This window comes from Rutidosis leptorrhynchoides, chromosome 2 (assembly GCF_046630445.1).
Source record: "Rutidosis leptorrhynchoides isolate AG116_Rl617_1_P2 chromosome 2, CSIRO_AGI_Rlap_v1, whole genome shotgun sequence".
NCBI lineage: Eukaryota > Viridiplantae > Streptophyta > Magnoliopsida > Asterales > Asteraceae > Rutidosis > Rutidosis leptorrhynchoides.
Window position 1 is genome coordinate 176,912,807 of NC_092334.1, and position 20,357 is coordinate 176,933,163.

Below are 20,357 nucleotides of genomic sequence, written 5' to 3' on the forward strand. Positions count from 1 at the left end.
GTGGTGGCCACCAGAAGCTGCTGTTCTATTCTGTCGTCAGCTGGTGGCTGTGGTGGTCTACCTCCCTTTTAGTGGTAGCTACTGACCCCAGCCAGACGGTTGTGGATGTGTGATATGATTGCAATGACGACGAATGGTGTCCTTCCACCCTGTTGCTGGTGGCCATCGGGGACTTTCGTTTCCGACTATCTTTTTCTCCAGTGGCTATGGTGGTTTCTTCACCATGTTGGTAAAGGCGAGTAATGGCGAATAAAGTATGGCGGGTGGGAGGTGGAGGTCTTGGGAGTTGGTGGTGGGTGTAAGTTTGTAGCGGGTTAAGGTTAATTGTTGCTCTTGGTTGGTTCAAAGGTGCTTCCCTTTTCGGGGGTGCTTTTAGGTTTTAACTAGGTGACGATCTTCCTGTAGGAGATCTAGGTTTGGGGGTAGATTCGTTTTTTCGGCTTGGATCATGAGACGGTACGAGTTGTTTTCTGGGTGCTAGTGTTGTTTCTGTTTATTTTTGTGGTGGCGGTCAGCGCTCTCTTGATCGCAGTCGCTATTTATTTTATTAGTTTTTTATGCTTTTCAGTATAGCTGGTACTTGGTTATTCGATGTTTGCTTCTCCGGCATGAATTACTTACCTTGTCTTTTGCGTTCCACACTATTTACCGGAATTTTAATTTTGGTTAGTTTATTTGTGTCGTTTGTTTCGGCTTTGCTTGGATATCTTTTTTGTATCGGTTGTAGTTGATGATCTTTGAATCCGTTATATGTTATTATGTTATTATTTCAACAAAAAAAGATGACCAGACTAGGAAGAATCAAATTAAAGTTTATTTTAGTTGACCATGATTTATGACCCATAAAGTCATAATAGAGTAAAACAAAATATATTGCAGGCCAACATTTGTACAAATAGTGAAGAAAGGGGCGGTGGAGCAATTCTCACCAGTACCATACCTAGCCACTTTTGTTAACTGTGGGATATGGGTCTTGTACGGACTACCAATGGTGAACCCACACAGCTTGTTGGTGATTACAGTTAATGGTGCAGGCTTCGTTATAGAGAGTGTATATTTGATGCTTTTCCTAATATACTCTTACCGCAAACAGAGGGTCAAGGTGATGGTTATAATGCTTGTTGGACTTGTGTTCCTTGGCGTTCTGACCGTGTTGACTATGACTGTTGCTCACACCACGAAGGTCCGATCAAAGATTGTTAGTAATATTGCTATTGTTAGCAATATCATGATGTATGCATCACCGTTTTCCATTATGGTATGTCTCCCTTACTAGATGAATTATATTTAATTGATTATTAAAATCTTTCTTGCAATATATATATATATATATATATATATATATATATATATATATATATATATATATATATATATATAAACACGATTGAAATACACATCACAAAATCCCTTTGTTACCACCTACGCATTGAATCAAAAAGAAAGCAGCCAACAAAACTATTGAATAAATACCACGGACTAATCAAATACATTGACATAACTACATCAACTCAAACGCGCATAATTGAATCAAACTAACCACTCCACAGACGAAGCTCTACATTAAATACAAACCTTGCCTCCACCTGCATGTTGGAAATAATCCAAAAAATAAGTAAGTTAATATCATGTAAATATTATATGTGTTTGTGAGTGAACAACTTAGGTTGTAGGCCAACAAGTTCTGGGTTGAAATGAAGGTTGTTTGGGTGTATTTGGTCTTAATAGATTCGGTAATTTAGGTAAGTTATTTAGTTAGTTGATATGGTAGTTAGTGTGGCTGTTATTTATCGAAAGAAGGCAACAGTTTGTGGCAATGGTTCGTGGGTTGTAACTGCCACACATGTACAAGTTCATGTCCGATATATATGACTATCATTTGTACAGAAAATCCATCACAATCATAGTCAATGAAAGTAAGGTTTATTTGTTTAACTTGTGTTCATATTATAATATTTGACTATGTTCAATTATGGAGTGCAAGAATCCACCAAATATTGTTGAATAGTCAAGTAAAAAACCAACAAATTGGTAATAGAGCGGTAAGGTCGATCAGGAAACAAAAGTCAGTACTGCAAAATAAAATAATAAAGGGAGAAAAAGGCAGGTTACATCAATAAAGAAGAAGGTCTTGATCAACAAATTCATAAGGCTGAACTTGAAATGAAGATAACCTGAAATGAGTAAAGAACGTGCAAGAAGAATGAAGAGATCAATGTGTTATGTTTGCGTAGTGAGAGGACACACATACTGGAATTGTCCAATGATGAAAGAAGAGTGCATTCATGATTCAAAAGGAATGATGATTGTGGTTGATATTCAAAACGTGGAAGCATGTTCGTAGAAGTATAAAGAAAGCATACACGTTTGTGGTTACTATAATATGATGTGGGTCAATGGAGTAGAATCTGGTATGTAAGTGGTTCTTACCCAAAACACATATCACCAACCTGTGATTTATTTTTAAAATTTAAATCGTGATTTGGGTTAGAAACATTAGGACCCCGTGAAAGTTATTTGATATATAAAGGTGTTGGAAAAGTAATGGTAAATACATCAGAAAGGGATCTGATTATTCCATGCGTCACGTTTGTACAAGAAATAAGTACAAATGTACTTAGTTTGAACCAACTGTTATAACAAGGTTTTGAATTAGAATTTAATGGGACAAGGTGCTCTATACGGTATATGTTTGATAATGAAAAGGTAGAGGATTTATTAGTTCACAATAACTTGATTATGAACACTAAACTCTCAATAAACAATAGATACAAATTATATGAACAAAATTGAGAGAACACGAATGATATATAATATGAAAGACAAAGTAATCGTGCTTGAGAGATACAAAATACAATGAACATCGTACCCCTATTTATACAAGGTTAAACCAAATCTCCAAGATTTGGTTTCCAAAACTACTTGACTAAAAGATAGGAAAAGATAAACTAAAACTTATTAATATTCTAAACAAATCAGTGTTTATCTTCTAGAGATAATATCAAATCAAAACGTGATCTTCTAAATATTTATCCAGATCTCCAGAATTCCCATAGCTTCTTTACCAAGTAATTAAACCGTTCACACAAACAGATTCTGCAACTTGCATCTCCAGACTCTAACTTCCAGACTCTAACTTCCTGCAAAACATTTTGACTCATCAGATCTTATTCCAACAATCTCCCCCTATCTGATGATGTCAAAAACTACCCTTTCTACTTCTTCAGTTTTGCAAGCTCTTTTTCGATCAACTTACACTTGCTCTTCATATATCTCATTTTCTTCAACATGGGCAACTTACCCTGCAAGTGTTTCAACAATTTAACCCGAAAAGGATGATTCTGTTCATTTGTACACCTAGTTAACAGTCCAAGCAACAAGTTAATGTCAGCACCTTCAAACTGTTCTACTCTAATCAGCATCCTTTGGTTTCTAGTCGTTTTAATCATCAGAGCATCTAGATATTCAACATAACATTCATCAATGAACTGCAAATGTTCTGGAACAGAGTATCTACCAACATGTCCTCTAAATCTTCTCTCTTTCATCTCCAAATTGAACATACTACAGAAAACTTCATAGTCCTTCGAGCTAATAAAACCTTCTTCAAACACAAGATGAACTAAATTACAAACTTTCTTAAACACTTCATCAACAATTTCCTTATCTCCCTCACATCTTTGAATACAAATAGCCAACCCTCTCCATTCACAAAAACCAAGTCTCAAAATATGACTCACTTTCACCTTTATTCTTCTATCAGACAAATGGGTCATGGTTAATAACAAATTCACCTCAGTTTCAATCTTCACAATCTCAACACTGACAACATCTCCTTCATACCTTTTAAACCTAAACCTTTTATTCATCAAAGACCTCAGCCTCTCTTGAGCAGCAGCAATATCAAGAACACTTTCTTGACCACCAACTATGATTTGAGTACCACTTTCACCAACATCGGTTTGAACACCAGATTGATCAACACTAGCACCACACTCTTCAACATTCATTTGTACATCCTCACCTGTGTCAACACCATCACCTGTACCCATTTGACTTACATTAGCAACCACAACTTGAACATTTTCAACATTTTCTTGAGAAACTGCGTGATCACCATCATCTCTAACTTGATCACCATCATCTCTAACAACAATCTCATCTTCAACCATTGGAACAACTTCAGCATCAACAACTTCAGTTTCGATAACCTCAGCTTCAGTTTCAGTTCTTTCATTATCATTATTCTCCCCCTCTACCTGTAACTCCCCCTCAATATGAGCCCTTTTGGAAGACTCACCATCACCACCTGCAGCTAACCTCTTTCGTTTCTCCCCCTTTTTGACATCATCTTGAGAGAGAGCAGATAAGAATCTCCAAATTTCAGCTTGATCATCCTTAATAGACTTGATATCTGAGGCAAAACCAGCAAAACACTCTTTAATTTCTTCAACACCCTGCATCTTAGCCTCCAAACTGCTCAATCGATCACCAAAACCTGCAATATCACCAGAACCCTGTACAATCCCAACCAACCTCCTAACCTCCAACACCTCATTATTTGAAACCAAATTATTATTATTAAAGTTAGAATGAAGTTTATTAATTTGTGACTGCACACCCTGAAGCTTGTCATCAAACTCCTGAGCCATAGAAGTCAAAGCTTGAGAAAAGCCAACCTCTGTGACTGGTGCCTCAGCCTGCAATGTAGAACCAGTTGGGATTAATAAAGGTTGTATGTCCTCAACACTTACCTGTTGTGAAGTAGAGTGATCCTTGGACAAAGAAGTTATTGAGACTTGTACTTCATCCTGTGATCTGAATGAAGCATTGGCAGCCTGTGCAAGAATGTGTAAGGATTGGACATTTGGAGAGTGGAGTGGCAGACTGATGTCTGAGGTAGGTTTAGCCATAGATTGGTCTTGAGTTTGGTTTGATAAGTCCAGGATTGGGACTTGATTTAAGTTATCTGAGGGGGTTAATTCAGTAACTGTAATGAGGTTATCCAAGCTCACTATCCTAGATGGTTTAGGCTGGGTTAAAGTACTCCCCTCACCAACCTCTAGCAGAGGTGGTGGAGTTGTACTTGCAGCACCTTGCCTAATAGATGTTTGATGTGCATCTATGGGTGCTGGAACAACTAGGTTTGCAGACATGTGAATATTCTCAGTATGAGCTGGTGAGCTCACAAGGTTGTTTAATGAAGAATTTTGTTCTTGAGCAGTGGGAGAAGGTGGGTTTGAATTGAGTGGGATTTCCTCATCCATCCCTTCTGCCTGCTCTGTTTGTGTAACTTCATGGGGTGGAGTATACCGTTAATTCCAATGATACCAAAAAGGCTCTCGTTATTGGTTTTAGCCCCAATAAGGCTCTAGTGTGCGGTTCATCCGCGGGTTACAAGCTTGTGTATTCAAAGTTGTTCCCTGTTTCGAAACAACCACACGTCGAGTAAAATTACCGAGCCAACTAAACCCGGTGTCGGTGTAGGGCGGAAAAGATACTCGAGAATGGCAATTTGTACAATTCAATTCAATTCAATTCTTGGGTAACAAATTTGACTCTGATTGCTCAGAATCTGCAGGTTGGTATGCACGGCCATGATTGACCCAATGCATCATAACAGAAAGTTATCAAAAAGATTGACACAATCATTATCATTATCATTATCAAATTAATACTCCTGACAAAAATTTTCAAAAAGTTACCATTAACTCCCTTCATTAATACCAAATTTGACCCTTTTATTTTAGGAAATAGAATAAAGAAAAAAAAAATTTAACCTAAAAATGAAATTTAAAAAAAAACTTTATTTGACTGAAGAAGGAAACAAATTTATACAAAAAAAATACACTTGAGTAAACTTTCCCAGACTCTGAACAATATTACGTCACCCAGACTCTAAGAAAATAATTCAGACTCAAGAAATATCATTACTGGACAACATTTCAGCTGATGGATTTAACATTCCAAGTTGTCCAAGAAGATAAAAATGCCTTTCTTCAGGAAGTGCTTTAGTGAAAATATCTGCCAATTGATCTTTTGTGCCAATATGTTTTAACACCACTTTGCCTTTCTCAACACAATCTCTTATAAAATGATGCCTGATCTCTATATGCTTAGTCCTGGAATGAAACACTGGATTTTCAGTAATAGCAATAGCACTTTCATTATCACACATGATTGGAGTTTTGGTTAAAGTTAATCCAAAATCCAATAACTGATGTTGCATCCAAAGCAATTGAGCACAACAACTCCCTGCAGCTACATATTCAGCTTCTGCTGTTGAAGTAGCAACTGAATTCTGCTTTTTACTTGACCAGCTCACCAATTTGCCACCTAACAATTGACAACCACCAGATGTGCTTTTTCTGTCTAACTTACAACCTGCATAGTCTGCATCTGTATAACCAATTAGATCAAACCCTGAGTCTTTAGCATACCAAAGACCCAGGTTAGGAGTACCTTTCAGGTATCTAAAAATTCTTTTCACAGCCTTATAATGAGACTCTTTAGGATCTGACTGATAACGTGCACACATACATGTAGCAAACATTATATCAGGTCTACTAGCAGTTAAGTATAACAAAGATCCAATCATACCTCTATAGGTTGATTGACAAGTTGGTTTTCCAGATTCATCTTTATCAAGCTTTTCAGAAATACTCATTGGGGTTCTTAAAGTGGAACAATTTTTAAAACCAAACTTAGTAAGCATATCAGAAACATAATTACTTTGGTTAATAAAAATACCCTCTTGACTTTGCTTAATTTGAAGCCCAAGAAAATAGTTTAGAGTACACAAATTACTCATCCTATATTCTTTTGACATTATATCTGAAAACCATTTTCTCAAAGTTGGATTAGTAGACCCAAAAATAATGTCATCAACATAAATTTGAACCAGTAACACATCACCTTTCTCCTTTTTGATGAATAGAGTCTTGTCAATAGCTCCTCTAGAAAATTTCTTTTCTAGAAGAAATGTTGACAGAGTATCATACCAGGCTCTGGGAGCTTGTTTCAGACCATACAAAGCTTTCTTCAACCTGTAAACATGCTTTGGAAACTTCTTATTTTTGAAACCAGGAGGTTGTTTCACATACACCTCTTCTTGCAAAATACCATTCAGAAAAGCACTCTTCACATCCATTTGAAACACCACAAAGTCTTTATCTGAGGCATAAGCTAGAAACAATCTGATTGCTTCAATTCTAGCAACAGGAGCAAATGTCTCATCATAATCTATACCTTCTTCTTGTCTATACCCTTGAGCCACCAACCTTGCTTTGTTTCTAACCACAATACCATCTTTATCAACCTTGTTTCTATAAACCCACTTAGTGCCAATTGCAGTTTTACCTTCAGGTTTTGGAACCAATTCCCACACATCATTTCTTTCAAACTCTGTCAATTCTTCAGTCATAGCTTCAGCCCAATCATTATCTGACAATGCTTCATCTACTTCTTTGGGTTCAATGAGTGAAAGAAAATTTGAGAAGAAACAATAATTAGCAATTGCAAAATCAGACACAGGTGTCTGAGATGAAGAACCAGTTTTAGGTAAACCAGTAGGATCTACAACATAATCTTCAAGATGCTTTGGAATAACAATATTTCTAGAAGATTTTCTAATAGGAACAACAGGATTCACAGTAGTATTGGAAGGTTGATCATCTTCATGAATAACAATTGGCTCATCTTCTTGTTGAACTTCTTCAGTGAGAGCATTATCTGCAGAATGTTTCAGTCCAGACAAATTAAATTCATCTGTCTCAGACTCTGAATCTAGAGTCTAGGTACTGTTACCAGAAATTAAATTTGACAATTCACCAAGTGCAGAATGCTCAGAACTAGAGGATTGATCCATTTCAATGGGACTTTCATCAAAGGAAACATTAATGGATTCTTCAATCTTCATCCTCCTCTTATTATACACTCTATATGCTTTAGACACAGAAGAATAACCAATAAACACACCTTCATCAGATTTTGGCCTCATCTTTTCAAGCTGATCCCTTTGATTCAAAATATAGCACTTACATCCAAATACATGAAAGTAATGAATAGTAGGCACCTTTTTATGATACAATTCATAGGGAGTTTTGCCATGTCTCTTCACAATTAATGACCTGTTTTGAGTATAACAAGCTGTATTGACAGCTTCTGCCCAGAATCTGAGTGCAACATTTGATTGACATAACATGGTTCTGGCTGCCTCAATAAGTGTTCTATTTCTTCTCTCAGCAACTCCATTCTGTTGTGGAGTTCTAACAGCTGAGAAATTTTGACCAATTCCAGATTCTTCACAAAATTCAATTAAAGTAACATTCTTGAACTCAGTGCCATGGTCACTTCTCAATTGTTTAACAAGAACACCTTTTTGAACCTGCTCTTTCTTGATTAAATTAATGATTTCTTCAGGAGCATCACTCTTTGCAGCTAAAAAGATAACCCAGGTAAACCTTGAATACTCATCAACAACAACCAAAGTGTATCTTTTCCCACCTAGACTACTAGTGTTCATTGGACCAAAAAGATCCATATGAAGCATATGAAGTGGATCACTAATAGTAGCTAGGGATTTTGAGGGAAACTTTGTTTTGGTTTGTTTACCCATAATGCAAGCAGAACAAGGTTTATCTTTCTTGAAAGGTTGCTGAGGCAAACCTCTAACAAGCTTCTTTTTGGAAAGCTCATTAATATTTTTAAAATTCAGATGAGATAGCCTTTTATGCCAAAGCCAATTAAGTTCTGGAACAGACTGAGAATACAAGCATGTTTCAATTTCAGAATCAACAGAATCCAAATCCAGCATATACACATTTTGAAATCTCCAGGCAACAAGAGTTGGTCTTCCTTTAGGATCATAAATAATTCCAGCTTTCTTTCTTATTCTGATCTCACAATCTTCATCAGCAATTTGACTCACACTTAGCAGATTATGCTTTAACCCTTCAACTAAAGCAACTTTCTTGAATGACACACTTCCAGCAATAACAGTACCATAACCAATAGTTTTTGCAACAGAATTATCACCATATCTCACAGAAGGACCCTTTTCTTCTACAAACCCTACAAGATGCTCTTTGCATCCAGTCATGTGTCTTGAGCAACCACTGTCTAAATACCACTTATTACCCTGCTACACAAGACACAAGCAAAAGAAAAATGATTAAATCTTAGGGGGAACCCACTTTGCAGTGGGTTCAGATGGAGTGTATTTAACTCTCCATACAAAAGCTTTGTTACCAATCCAGATCAACTTGTCCATCACTGTTTTCAAAACACCTTTATTTTCACAAACTTTAGGTTTCCATACCTTTTTGAAATTTTCAGGAAAACAAGATGATTTTGAGAATTTTTCTTGACCCTTTAATCTTTCACTAAGCTTTGAAATTCTCCTTTTCAATTTTTTAATAGTCTTAGCCTGTTTTGACTTTGACTTTCTTTTAGTTGACCATTTAGGATCTGGACAAGTGACACTATCAGAAGATGATTCAGTATCACTTATGCTACTTGATTCTTGGGTGTCAGATTCTAGGTCAGAACATACACTTTCACTTTTAGAGACTAAACTGTTAGAGTCTGAAGGTTTCAATAGTTCAGACTCTGATGGATTTCTACAGTCTAAAATTATAGTCTCTGAAGGTTTAACAGGTTCTAATGATTTTACAAACTCAGTTGATCTTACAAAAGCATTAGTTAAAATTTTTCTCTCACCATCAAATTTTATAAAAGTATTTGGTAAAATGTCAGGCTTAAATATAATAGGATCAACTTCCACATTATTATCTAATGTGTAGTTTTCACCAAGTATAGCTTTGACATCATTTGGTACTTGCTTAGCAATAGCATCAGAATTCTTTTTGGAAGAAACACACCAAGATTTGCAAATATTTTCATAATGGTTTGCCTTTTTAATTGATCTTCCTAATTCAGTATTTAACCGTTTAGTTTCTTCTGAATATGCCATTTTGTATGTGTCAAGTTCTACCTCACATTCTTTTAATACTTTAATTTCAGCATCTTTATCTTTGATGGTGTTCTTAAGCTCAATGATCTGTGTTCTTAACCTGTCACTATCTTCTAAGCACCAATTGAAATCAAGCAACAAATACTGAAACATTCTCACTTTTTCATTATTAAGATAGTTTACAAAGTTTTGTACCTTATAGGCAGAACCTTTGTTACAAGTAGAGTCTTTATCCATCTTCTCAATAGCTTTCAAATCTTCCTCAAACTTGCTAGACTCACTATCCTTTTCAATTATAGCCATCAGACACTTATCCTCTTCATCATCAGATGATGAATCTTCATCTTCCCATGCTTCTGTGTACAATGCTTTCTCCTGTTCTTTATTCTTCAACTTTTCTGCTTCACCTTTCATCTTCTTGTACTTGAGTTTATACTTTCTTGCTTTGTCAACAGGTTTGTTGAAACTTGAACCTCCTTCACTCTTGGACCAGCAATCAGCAGCTATATGACCTACCTTGCCACACTTGAAACATTTAGCTTTCTTTGGATCAAAAGAACTCTTGCCTTTACCCTTCTTAAAACCAAACTTCTTCTGCTCAATCCTTTGAGTCAAAAGAGCCACTTGACTTTCCAGATCCTGAATATCCTCATCTACATCAGAATCACTATCATCAGAGGTCTCATCACATTCAGAATCAACCCTACTAGAGTAACTAGAGAACAATTGCTTGTTCTTCTTAGTAGTAGCTATCAATGCAGCTTCTGGATCTTTAACAACTCTCTTAGCATTGATCTTGTTCTTCAACTGTGATTCTTCAAAGTTTGACAATATGCCAAACAACTCACTTAGTTCATAAGTGTCTATCTTTTCACTGATTACCATTGATGTAATCACAGATTCAAAGTTTGAAGGTAACAGTTCAATGAACTTTTGACACAACACTTGTTGTGTTTTCTCTACACCAACACTTTCAAGATCATTAATCAGAACCTGGAATCTTGAATGAAGATCACTCAATGATTCTTTAGGCTGAGCAGCAAAATTTTCATAACACCTTATCAGATTCTTTTTCTTCTGAGTCTTAACAACTGTGACACCTTCATAGTCATTAAGCAAGAGATCCCACATAGCTTTTGCAGTTTTAGCATGACTGATCTTCCTGAGAATTGGAACAGTAACACCATTACCTATAATACTTCTTATCTTGCTATCAAGCTTGAACTTTATGGCTTCTGCTTCTGTCCACTTATCTCTTGGTTTTTCACGAAGATAAGCAGGTTGAGCAGAAGCAGTACTTGTAGCAGGAACAGCTTCAACCATTGTACCAGGTATAATAGGTCCTACTGTAAGGACTTGTTCAGCATCTTCATGAATCGAACCAAGAAACCATAGAACTTTTAGTTTCCAGGTTGCAAAGTCTGTGCCATCGAAAATTGGCACTCCTTTACCAGCCATAACTGGAGTTGGGATGGTACTGGAGGACATCTTTGAACAATATATGGATCGTTTTAAGATTACCGAATTGGATTTACACCAAACCCGCTCTGATACCAGTTATTAGTTCACAATAACTTGATTATGAACACTAAACTCTCAATAAACAATAGATACAAATTATATGAACAAAATTGAGAGAACACGAATGATATATAATATGAAAGACAAAGTAATCGTGCTTGAGAGATACAAAATACAATGAACATCGTACCCCTATTTATACAAGGTTAAACCAAATCTCCAAGATTTGGTTTCCAAAACTACTTGACTAAAAGATAGGAAAAGATAAACTAAAACTTATTAATATTCTAAACAAATCAGTGTTTATCTTCTAGAGATAATATCAAATCAAAACGTGATCTTCTAAATATTTATCCAGATCTCCAGAATTCCCATAGCTTCTTTACCAAGTAATTAAACCGTTCACACAAACAGATTCTGCAACTTGCATCTCCAGACTCTAACTTCCAGACTCTAACTTCCTGCAAAACATTTTGACTCATCAGATCTTATTCCAACAGGATTTCAACAATGAAATAGAATAGAATCAAAAGGATGAAGTTAAACATATTTCATGGCTTGCTAATAAAATGATATGGGACAAAATGTGTTTAGAAATACAAGAAGAATTCAATGCAAGGTTCAAGAAAATGAAGGGAGACTACTTGTTTCAACCATAAAGGAAGTAAAAAAAAATATAAAGGTTTACCCTAAATGAGCAAAGGAAGACACCATAGGAGATTTACAGGGTGTTAACAAGGTGGCTAACAAAAAGATTGATCCAACAAGAACTCTAAAAGGCTGCAAATATGGGTCGGTTATATGAAGAATATGAGAATTCTAAAAAATAAGTGAGTGATGATGAAAGTTAAGAACCAACAATTAAAGCGTATCATGTTTCATGTGAGGAGAGTAGCACCAACAGCAACAAGAAAGGATCTGATGATAACTTTTGTCATCATAACATGAAGGAAGATTGAAAAACCTGGTACTAATTGGTTTTTCATTAGGAGGAAATATGTTGGAAATAATGACAAATTAATAAGTTAATACTATGTGTGTTCGTGGGTCAACAACTTAGGTTGTGGGGAAACAAGTTCTGGGTCAAAATAAGGGTTGTGTAGGTGTATTTGGGTCTTAATAGATTATGTAATATGGGTCAGTTATTTAGTTAGTTGATATGGTAGTTAGTGTGGTGTATTTTACCAAAAAAAAGTAACGGTTTGTGGCATTGGTTAATAGGATGTAACTGCCACTCATGAACCTATTCATGTCCTATATATGAGTGTCATATGTACGGAAAATACATCACAATCATAATCATTCAAACACATGGTAATTTGTTTCACTTGTGTTCATATTATATTATCTTATTATGTTTGATTATGGACTGCAAGAATCCATCAAATATTGTTGTTTAATCAAGTTTAAAACCAACACTGCATCCAACTGCAAATCCCATAATCAAGATAAAGCGAGCAAAAACCTTTAACCGCAACATCCAAAAGGCGCTAGAACGTATTCCATTGAAATCGCCAAAAAGCAGCCTCATATATGCTCATTCTCCAACCTTCACTGAAAACCACAAGTAAAGTGGTCAAACAGTTCGTGGCCAAAAAGTTACAACAACCATCACGTGGGTGCACAATTGGTAGTGTGGAAGCATCATTGGTAGTCCGTATAACGCTCATATCCTACGGTTTACAAATGAGACTAGGTATGGTACTATTGATAATTTCTCTAGTGCCCCTTTCTTCACTATTTGTATTAATGTTAGCCTACAATGTATTTAATGTATTTTATACCCTATTATGAGTCTTGACATCTAGTCAACTAAAAGAAATATTAATTTGATCTTTCCTAGTCAAACCATCATGTTTAATAATATATTTAAAGTAGTATTATCTTACCCTTGACTGTTTTTCTTTTCCTCTCACCCTTGAATCCCTCACCATTTCGTTAGGGTTTATTTATTTGGACCGGGGTGTTTGCTCATTGGACATTGTGTACATTGGGAACAAATGATAGCAGGAAACAAATGACCAAAACGTCTTTCTTTATCTACTCTTTCTCTCTCTTGTACACAAACCTTTATCTTTTCTTACTTTTTCTCTCCATCCTCTAAAAAAAAAAATAATAAATAAAATCAACACATCTCTTTTTTCACACATATTCTACAAGATTCAAATACAACACCCCTCTCAAAATACTCAGCTCATCATCCCGAGCACATCATGAAAATCCGGTCGTCATCTTAGCAGCCACGCGCCGCAGATGGGTCTACCTACCACTTCTCATTTTCCGGCGGGTTTGTTGCTTTTCCGGTCTGTTTCCGGCGAGTAAAGGGGTACGGGGCCACCGTAAGCTACTTGGGTACTTGTAAATTAATCAAAAATGGCTGTTTGCAATAGTAAAAACAAGAATTGTTTGGATCTCATTTAATACAGCCACCACTAAAACATGTACAACATTTTCAGCACGAGTTACTTACAGAAAATGGCTTATGTATGTATAGATATTTGGAGAGAGAGAGTGATTAGAAGGACTGCAGGACTGAAAAACTGACCAGAAAAGCTGCTTTTTAATTTTTTTTTTTTTTTTTTTTTTAACTTTTACCTTATTACTCGGTAATTCTTTTTTCTGTTTTTACTACTTTAGACTATTTATTGGACCGAGGAGTCCAAATAGTAGGACTCTTTCGTTATCCCATTCTCATAGAAAAAGTAGTACGGAGAACACTAATTTTTCACCTTCTTACGCCGCCATTATACCTCTGCTTCCTTAGGGTATCCTCGTTGTCTCTTGGTTCCATCTCGCTGCTCTCCCTCGAAAGTCTTTCACCTCTCTCGAATTGACGGTGTTTCTTGTCATCCACATCTGGCCCCCGGTATCTCGCCGGTAGTCAGAAGGTTACCTACTCGTCTGTTTGTTCATTTTTCTCCCGTAATCTCTTTCCTTTCTTTCTCATATTTTTATCCTTTTCTTCTTTTTTCTCCTGTGATCTCTTTCCTTTCTTTCTCATAATTTTATCCTTTTCTTCTTTTGTGTTTCCTAGTTATGAGGTGGTACTGCCGGTGTGAGGTGTTTTCTAGTAACCTGAAACCTTCCTCCGATGTAGTGTCTCCTTTTCTTGTTCGTTTGTTTTTCTTCCGGCAACGACAAATATCTCTTTTTCTGTGCTAACTTCCGACAAGATGGCTATTGGACTTGTCTTCAACAGTTGTGGTCAGTGGTTTTACCACCACTGTACATTAGTAATGGCCACCGATTAAAATATTTATGAGGTGACTTCCTTGCCATTCCTCCTCCTTTGTCCTCGTGATTTTTGCTGTGGTTGTTCACCCAGTTGATGGTGACCTATGGTGGTATCTGGTTGTTGTGATGACAATTTTGTCTTCGTAGGCCGGTTGGATGGTCCACCACCCTATTAGTGGTGTTCTTCAACTGTTGTTGGGGGCTGGAAAAGATTGCGGCTGTTATGCTTTTTCTCGGGTGATGTTTGTGCCCGATCTTGCGGGTGTGTATAGGGTTCTTCTCTTTCCAGTGGCGTCTTCGGGTTTGGTTCAGGCGAAGATCTCCTAGTTGGTAATATGGTTTCAGATCTCGGGGTAGTATCATTTGTTTTCCGTTTCATATATGTCTGTTACGGTTTCGTGCTACATCATTGATGTTGGTGTGCTTCTATTGCGCTATTGATCACTGTTCTCCCGATCTTTGCAGCGGTTTATCTTTTGTTTTACTGCTTTAGTGAAATTGTAATTTAGGATATTGAGTGTAAAGAGTCATGTTTTTCCCTCGTCATCTCTCTCAATCAACCAAAATACATTTGTTCGAATATAAACTTTTATTAGTTCATTTTGAAGAACTTGGAAAAATGAAGACAATGGTGCAAGAATCGACGAATATGGACTTATAACGAAGAAACCAGAACTAAGAACGATAGAGAAACGAGACCTAGTCCAGTACACGAACCCGGATCCGGTACTATGCTCCCGGATATGAAACCCAAATCTTGAGACCGGTACCAGGTGGTCTGCCCGGTCCGTGGTCAGCCCAGTCCGTGGTCAGCCCGGTCCGATGGAACCAGACCCGGATTCGGCACCCAGATTTTGAGTCTGGCTCGCGCTGTTTCGGTACCCGATCCTTGGGTGGGGCACCGATGTTACCAAATGCGGAACCCAAATCCTTGTGTCCGACTAAAATATTCCAAGATGTACTTTTTATGCTTGGTCCGATATCAAGGTTGAGTCCGTCCATGAATTCAATTAAACCAAATCGGGGACCAACATGAAAATACGGAGGGACCATAATTGCAAACTCTTAAAAGGTTACAACTCTATAAATAAGAGGCTCACCTCCTCTTTTCACAAAAATCCACACACACACACAACACTTACTAGTCACTTTAATTAGTAGTTAAGGAGGTACATTAGGAATTGTGACTTCGTTTACATATTTGTATGGCACTATCTTAGGTTTTATTCTATTCAAGCGTTTGTTTTATTTATTCCTTTCAAGAATGTTTTTCTTTTATTATTTGTCACCTTTTTTATACTTGTTATACAATTGTCATGCTAGCGTAAATATGTAATTTATTTTTATGATTGGTATACATGTTGTAGTAGTTATGTAATAATTAGTACTAATATAATGGCCAACCATTAGTAGAATGCGAAATGTACACTTGTAGATTTAGTGTCCATTATCCACCCAACCTATGATGTGACTTAAACCTAGTCTACCCAAATGAACGTAGCTATTTCATCTGACTTACGCCCTTTCGTTTGTACTTGATAGATTCTCTGAACTAGGCATGACCATTATTCTACTGACACCCCTTCTGTTCACTGGATATAAGGATCATAGGATTAGAGGACCGTGGTTGTGAAATGGTTATCTTTGACAGAATTCTTGAGATAATTACCACTCGTTCAGTAATCCTAACTGCCCACTGTTGGAATGCTAAAATAACCAGTCATACTGCATGTTGTTTTTTGGTTGTTGCCTTAGGATTAGTATGCCTAGCATATCTTAATCATGAAGTTTCATATTTCCCTTTCAATTTTTTCGACCTAATGACATATAATAGGCATGATAGTTATCCCTATTGTATGATGTAAAAGTTGATTAGCATTTTTGGTTATGCCAACTTACTCTAGTGGCTTCCAATGTCATTTCATGGTGTTACTTATTCAGAAACCCGTGCATGAATGTGAATCTTCTTATCTCACAAATTGAAAATAAAATTAAAACGACCATAGATCATATTTCCACTATTAATCTTAGGATTAATATACAAAGTGATTTTGGCCCACGACCTTAACTTTAAAATGCCCTCTGGTGTTCCTTCACATTTGTCTTTTACGCTAACTACACATAAAATTCGGCTGTTTCGGAGGCATCAAATATCCATTGTTAACGTGTTAGGCTTGTTTGTACTTTCCTATTCATTTTGTGTATGTTTGTAGATTTTTCCTTTGTTTGACTAGGTTTGAATTTCTTCTTGTAAGAGTGTATTTGTAGATCTTCGATTCCATTTAATGTTAATACATTTACATTTTATTCATAATAATAATAATAATAATAATAATAATAATAATAATAATAATAATAATAATAATAATAATAATAATAATAATAATAATAATAATAATAATAATAATAATAATAAACATAATAAACTATCATGTTTTTTTAACCATGATAATAATAAATTCACCATTTAAACAAACACACACCCGTTGCAGTTAGAATTTTTTTTCTTTTTAGAAAAAAGGTAATAACATTATAACATATGTGAATTATTCATTTGATTCAATAATTTTGCTTGAGATCTTACAATCACATGTGATTGTCCCGCTTTTTTAATTTTAACCATTGATTTTTTGTTCCAAGTGCTGAGATTTATCCCCTCGTTTTTAAGTACGTAAATGAATATTTCTCTATAACATAAATGAAGATTATCAAATACAGTCGATACACGAGAATTCGACAAATGAGTCCTAGCTAAACTAAATTAACAAAACCAAAATATCTCACCACCAGGGCGAGAAGCACGTTTAATCTAGTAAACAAAGATAAGCGAAAGCTAAAACAAACGTAAACTTAACAATACAACAAAACAAACAACATTAGAAACAACAACCAAACCACCAGCTGCGCACGTGAGAGGTCTGCTGGAAAAGACAGCCGAAAAAGAACTGTCCACTCTATAGGGACACACCACAACAACCACCATGAGCGAGAGAATGTCACATACGTAATAAGACCTAAAATGCGAATAAAACCCAATAGCTACCACCGACGATAAAAGAGTCGACCGGAAAAATGAACTGATGACCACCAAATCCCACGCCTGCAAAAAAAGAAAACTACATCTAGAGAGTGAGAACCACCATCGTGGAAGAGACAAAATGAGGCGGCCATCAAACATCAAAAACCACCATAAAATAAGTTGTCGGCTCAACCTAAGATCACCGGTACCAGAACGGTGTAGGAAAATCGAAAGTTGACCGGAGAACTAAATTAAGTCGGAGGAGAAAAAAAGAAAGACACCTATATAATGACTTATTGATGCATTAAACTAGGTTCTATATATGCACTAAAACTGCAATTCTTTTACAGTCAATCTCTATTATTTTACTTGAGATGTAGTAATAATAACTTTACCTTACTAGACAAGAGTTAGTCATCAACTGTATGGCATTTATGTAGTGTTCTCCGTACTATTTATTGTAGAAGAACTAAAATATTTTTCTTCGTAAAGGTTTAGCTATTCGTTATGTGAATATAAATATGACCAGTAAAGTTTGATAAAATTATGCCAAAAATGCAATAAGCTACTAGTATGTTCAAATTTAGAGTTACGAAATAAGAATAGTAGATGCCTTGATGGTAAGTTTTCTATAAACTGTAAGGACAATAAATGATACTGATATGTAATTTTGTATGATATAAATTGATCACTGAAGAGTTTTTGGTATGTATTTGTGATGCAGAAACTTGTGATTACAACCAAAAGTGTGGAGTATATGCCGTTTTATCTTTCTCTATTTTCACTTCTCAATGGTATAAGCTGGACTATCTACGCACTGATTCGATTTGATCCCTACATTGTTGTAAGTCACTCTTTCCTCGTTTATTTGACTTGAAATTTATTCAAATTTGGCCTGATCCATGTTAACATTTTTTACCACACTTTTAAACTTAACAATTTGTGAATGAATATCATAACATCATGGATATGAGATCATGTGGTTATGTTTGTTAACAGATATCTAATGGACTTGGATCACTACTGGCAGTAACCCAGTTAATACTCTATGCAACCTTTTACAAGTCAACTAAAAGACAATTGGCTGCGAGGAAAGCAATTGCTGAGATGGGCCAATCTGTAGGCTCTCTGAATAATGCGGTCCATTATGAACATCTTTAGAAGATTTGAAGTACCAAGGGTGCATTTGATAACAAAAAATGATTAAACCTTGAATAGTTCAAAATTTAAATGATTTAAATTATGATTGAGCATAGTTGTGAACGACAATAGTATAGTTGTTTGATAAGTGTATTGCATATAATTTAAGAAATATATTAAAGAAAATGAAGGTGATGAATGGTTAATATAATATATCGAAATCTAAATGAAATATCAAAGATTGCTGAATAGTTCAACATCATTTTTCATTCAGATGCCAATAACAAAAATACTGAATGTTGAATAGTTTAATATTCAATGTTGAGCCATTCATTAAGAGGTAATCAAACGCATCCTAATTTACATCACACCCAATGGGTCAACTCATCATTCTTAGAAAAGTTGTAAGGTTTTCCCTGTTCGGGTTTTTCGAAAAGAACAATTAATCCAATCCCATACTCTAGTGTACGCAGACCATCATGAATACTCTCTGGCTGTTTCCAACCCTGCCGTGGCCACCCCAATATTCGAACCTGAGACCTCTTGCAAAAATGTCAGTGGCTCAACCACTGGCTACCGTGGTTGGGAGGACATGAATATGAATATGCCGGTGTTGTCTTTTTTGATTTCTTTTTTGATTTCTAAGTGCATGATTGGAGGAGGATGTAACACTACAACATTTTTTTTGTTAATTAGACTTTTATATTCAGACGTGCTTATAAAGGAAACGTTAACATAGCAGTTTGTAACACGTCTATATAACAATTTTTTTGTGCGGTAAAAGAATGTATGAAACACGTCTATATAACATGATTTTAACACATCTAAATTGCAAATTTTTGTTAGCCAAAAAACTTATATGGAACATGTCTACATAACATTTGTTTAACACGTCTAGGTTCTACCAAAAAAATATATGGAACACGTCTGGATAACATGAATTTAACACGTCTAGATAACATAACTTTAACACGTTTAAATATGAAATTTTGTTCAGCCAAAGTTTTTATTGATGAATTATATGGTTTTGTTATGCTCGATGACAGTATAATCTCACAAAGGCTCTATTGACTACATTCCTTCACAATAAGTAATGATGCTTGCAAATATCATAAATATTGTAAGTTCTGATTATGTGACGTCCTCCAGATAGAGTCTGGAAGAAAACGTCACTAATATCAAATAAACCAACATATTATAATTACGAGAACAATACTAAATGATAAAAACAAACTTTATTGAGTACGCAGCGGAAAATGAATGTCGTTACAATAATGGAAATTATAATAAAGTAATTGTTTCAAATGCAAGAATAATAAATGCGATATCTCTTGATCCTAAATCCAAGTAGCATCACATAAGCAGTAAGTAAATAAGCTTGATCAATCGGCACCTGAGACAATACATGCTAAAGTGTCAACCAAAAAGGTTGAGTGAAATCATAGGTTTAACAAAAGTAGTTATCATTTT

General features: G+C 35.6%; 1 protein-coding gene across 1 annotated transcript; it reads left to right on the plus strand.

Annotated features, from left to right (window-relative positions):
• Window positions 1-868: 868 nt before the first annotated feature.
• Window positions 869-18,908, plus strand: LOC139888446 (bidirectional sugar transporter SWEET4-like; the record flags this gene model as incomplete). Its single annotated transcript, XM_071871454.1, has 3 exons — window positions 869-1,258; window positions 18,472-18,591; window positions 18,747-18,908. Coding segments are annotated over 3 exons (672 nt in total), but the record flags the coding sequence as incomplete, so codon positions are not given.
• Between the last annotated feature and the right edge of the window lie 1,449 nt (window positions 18,909-20,357).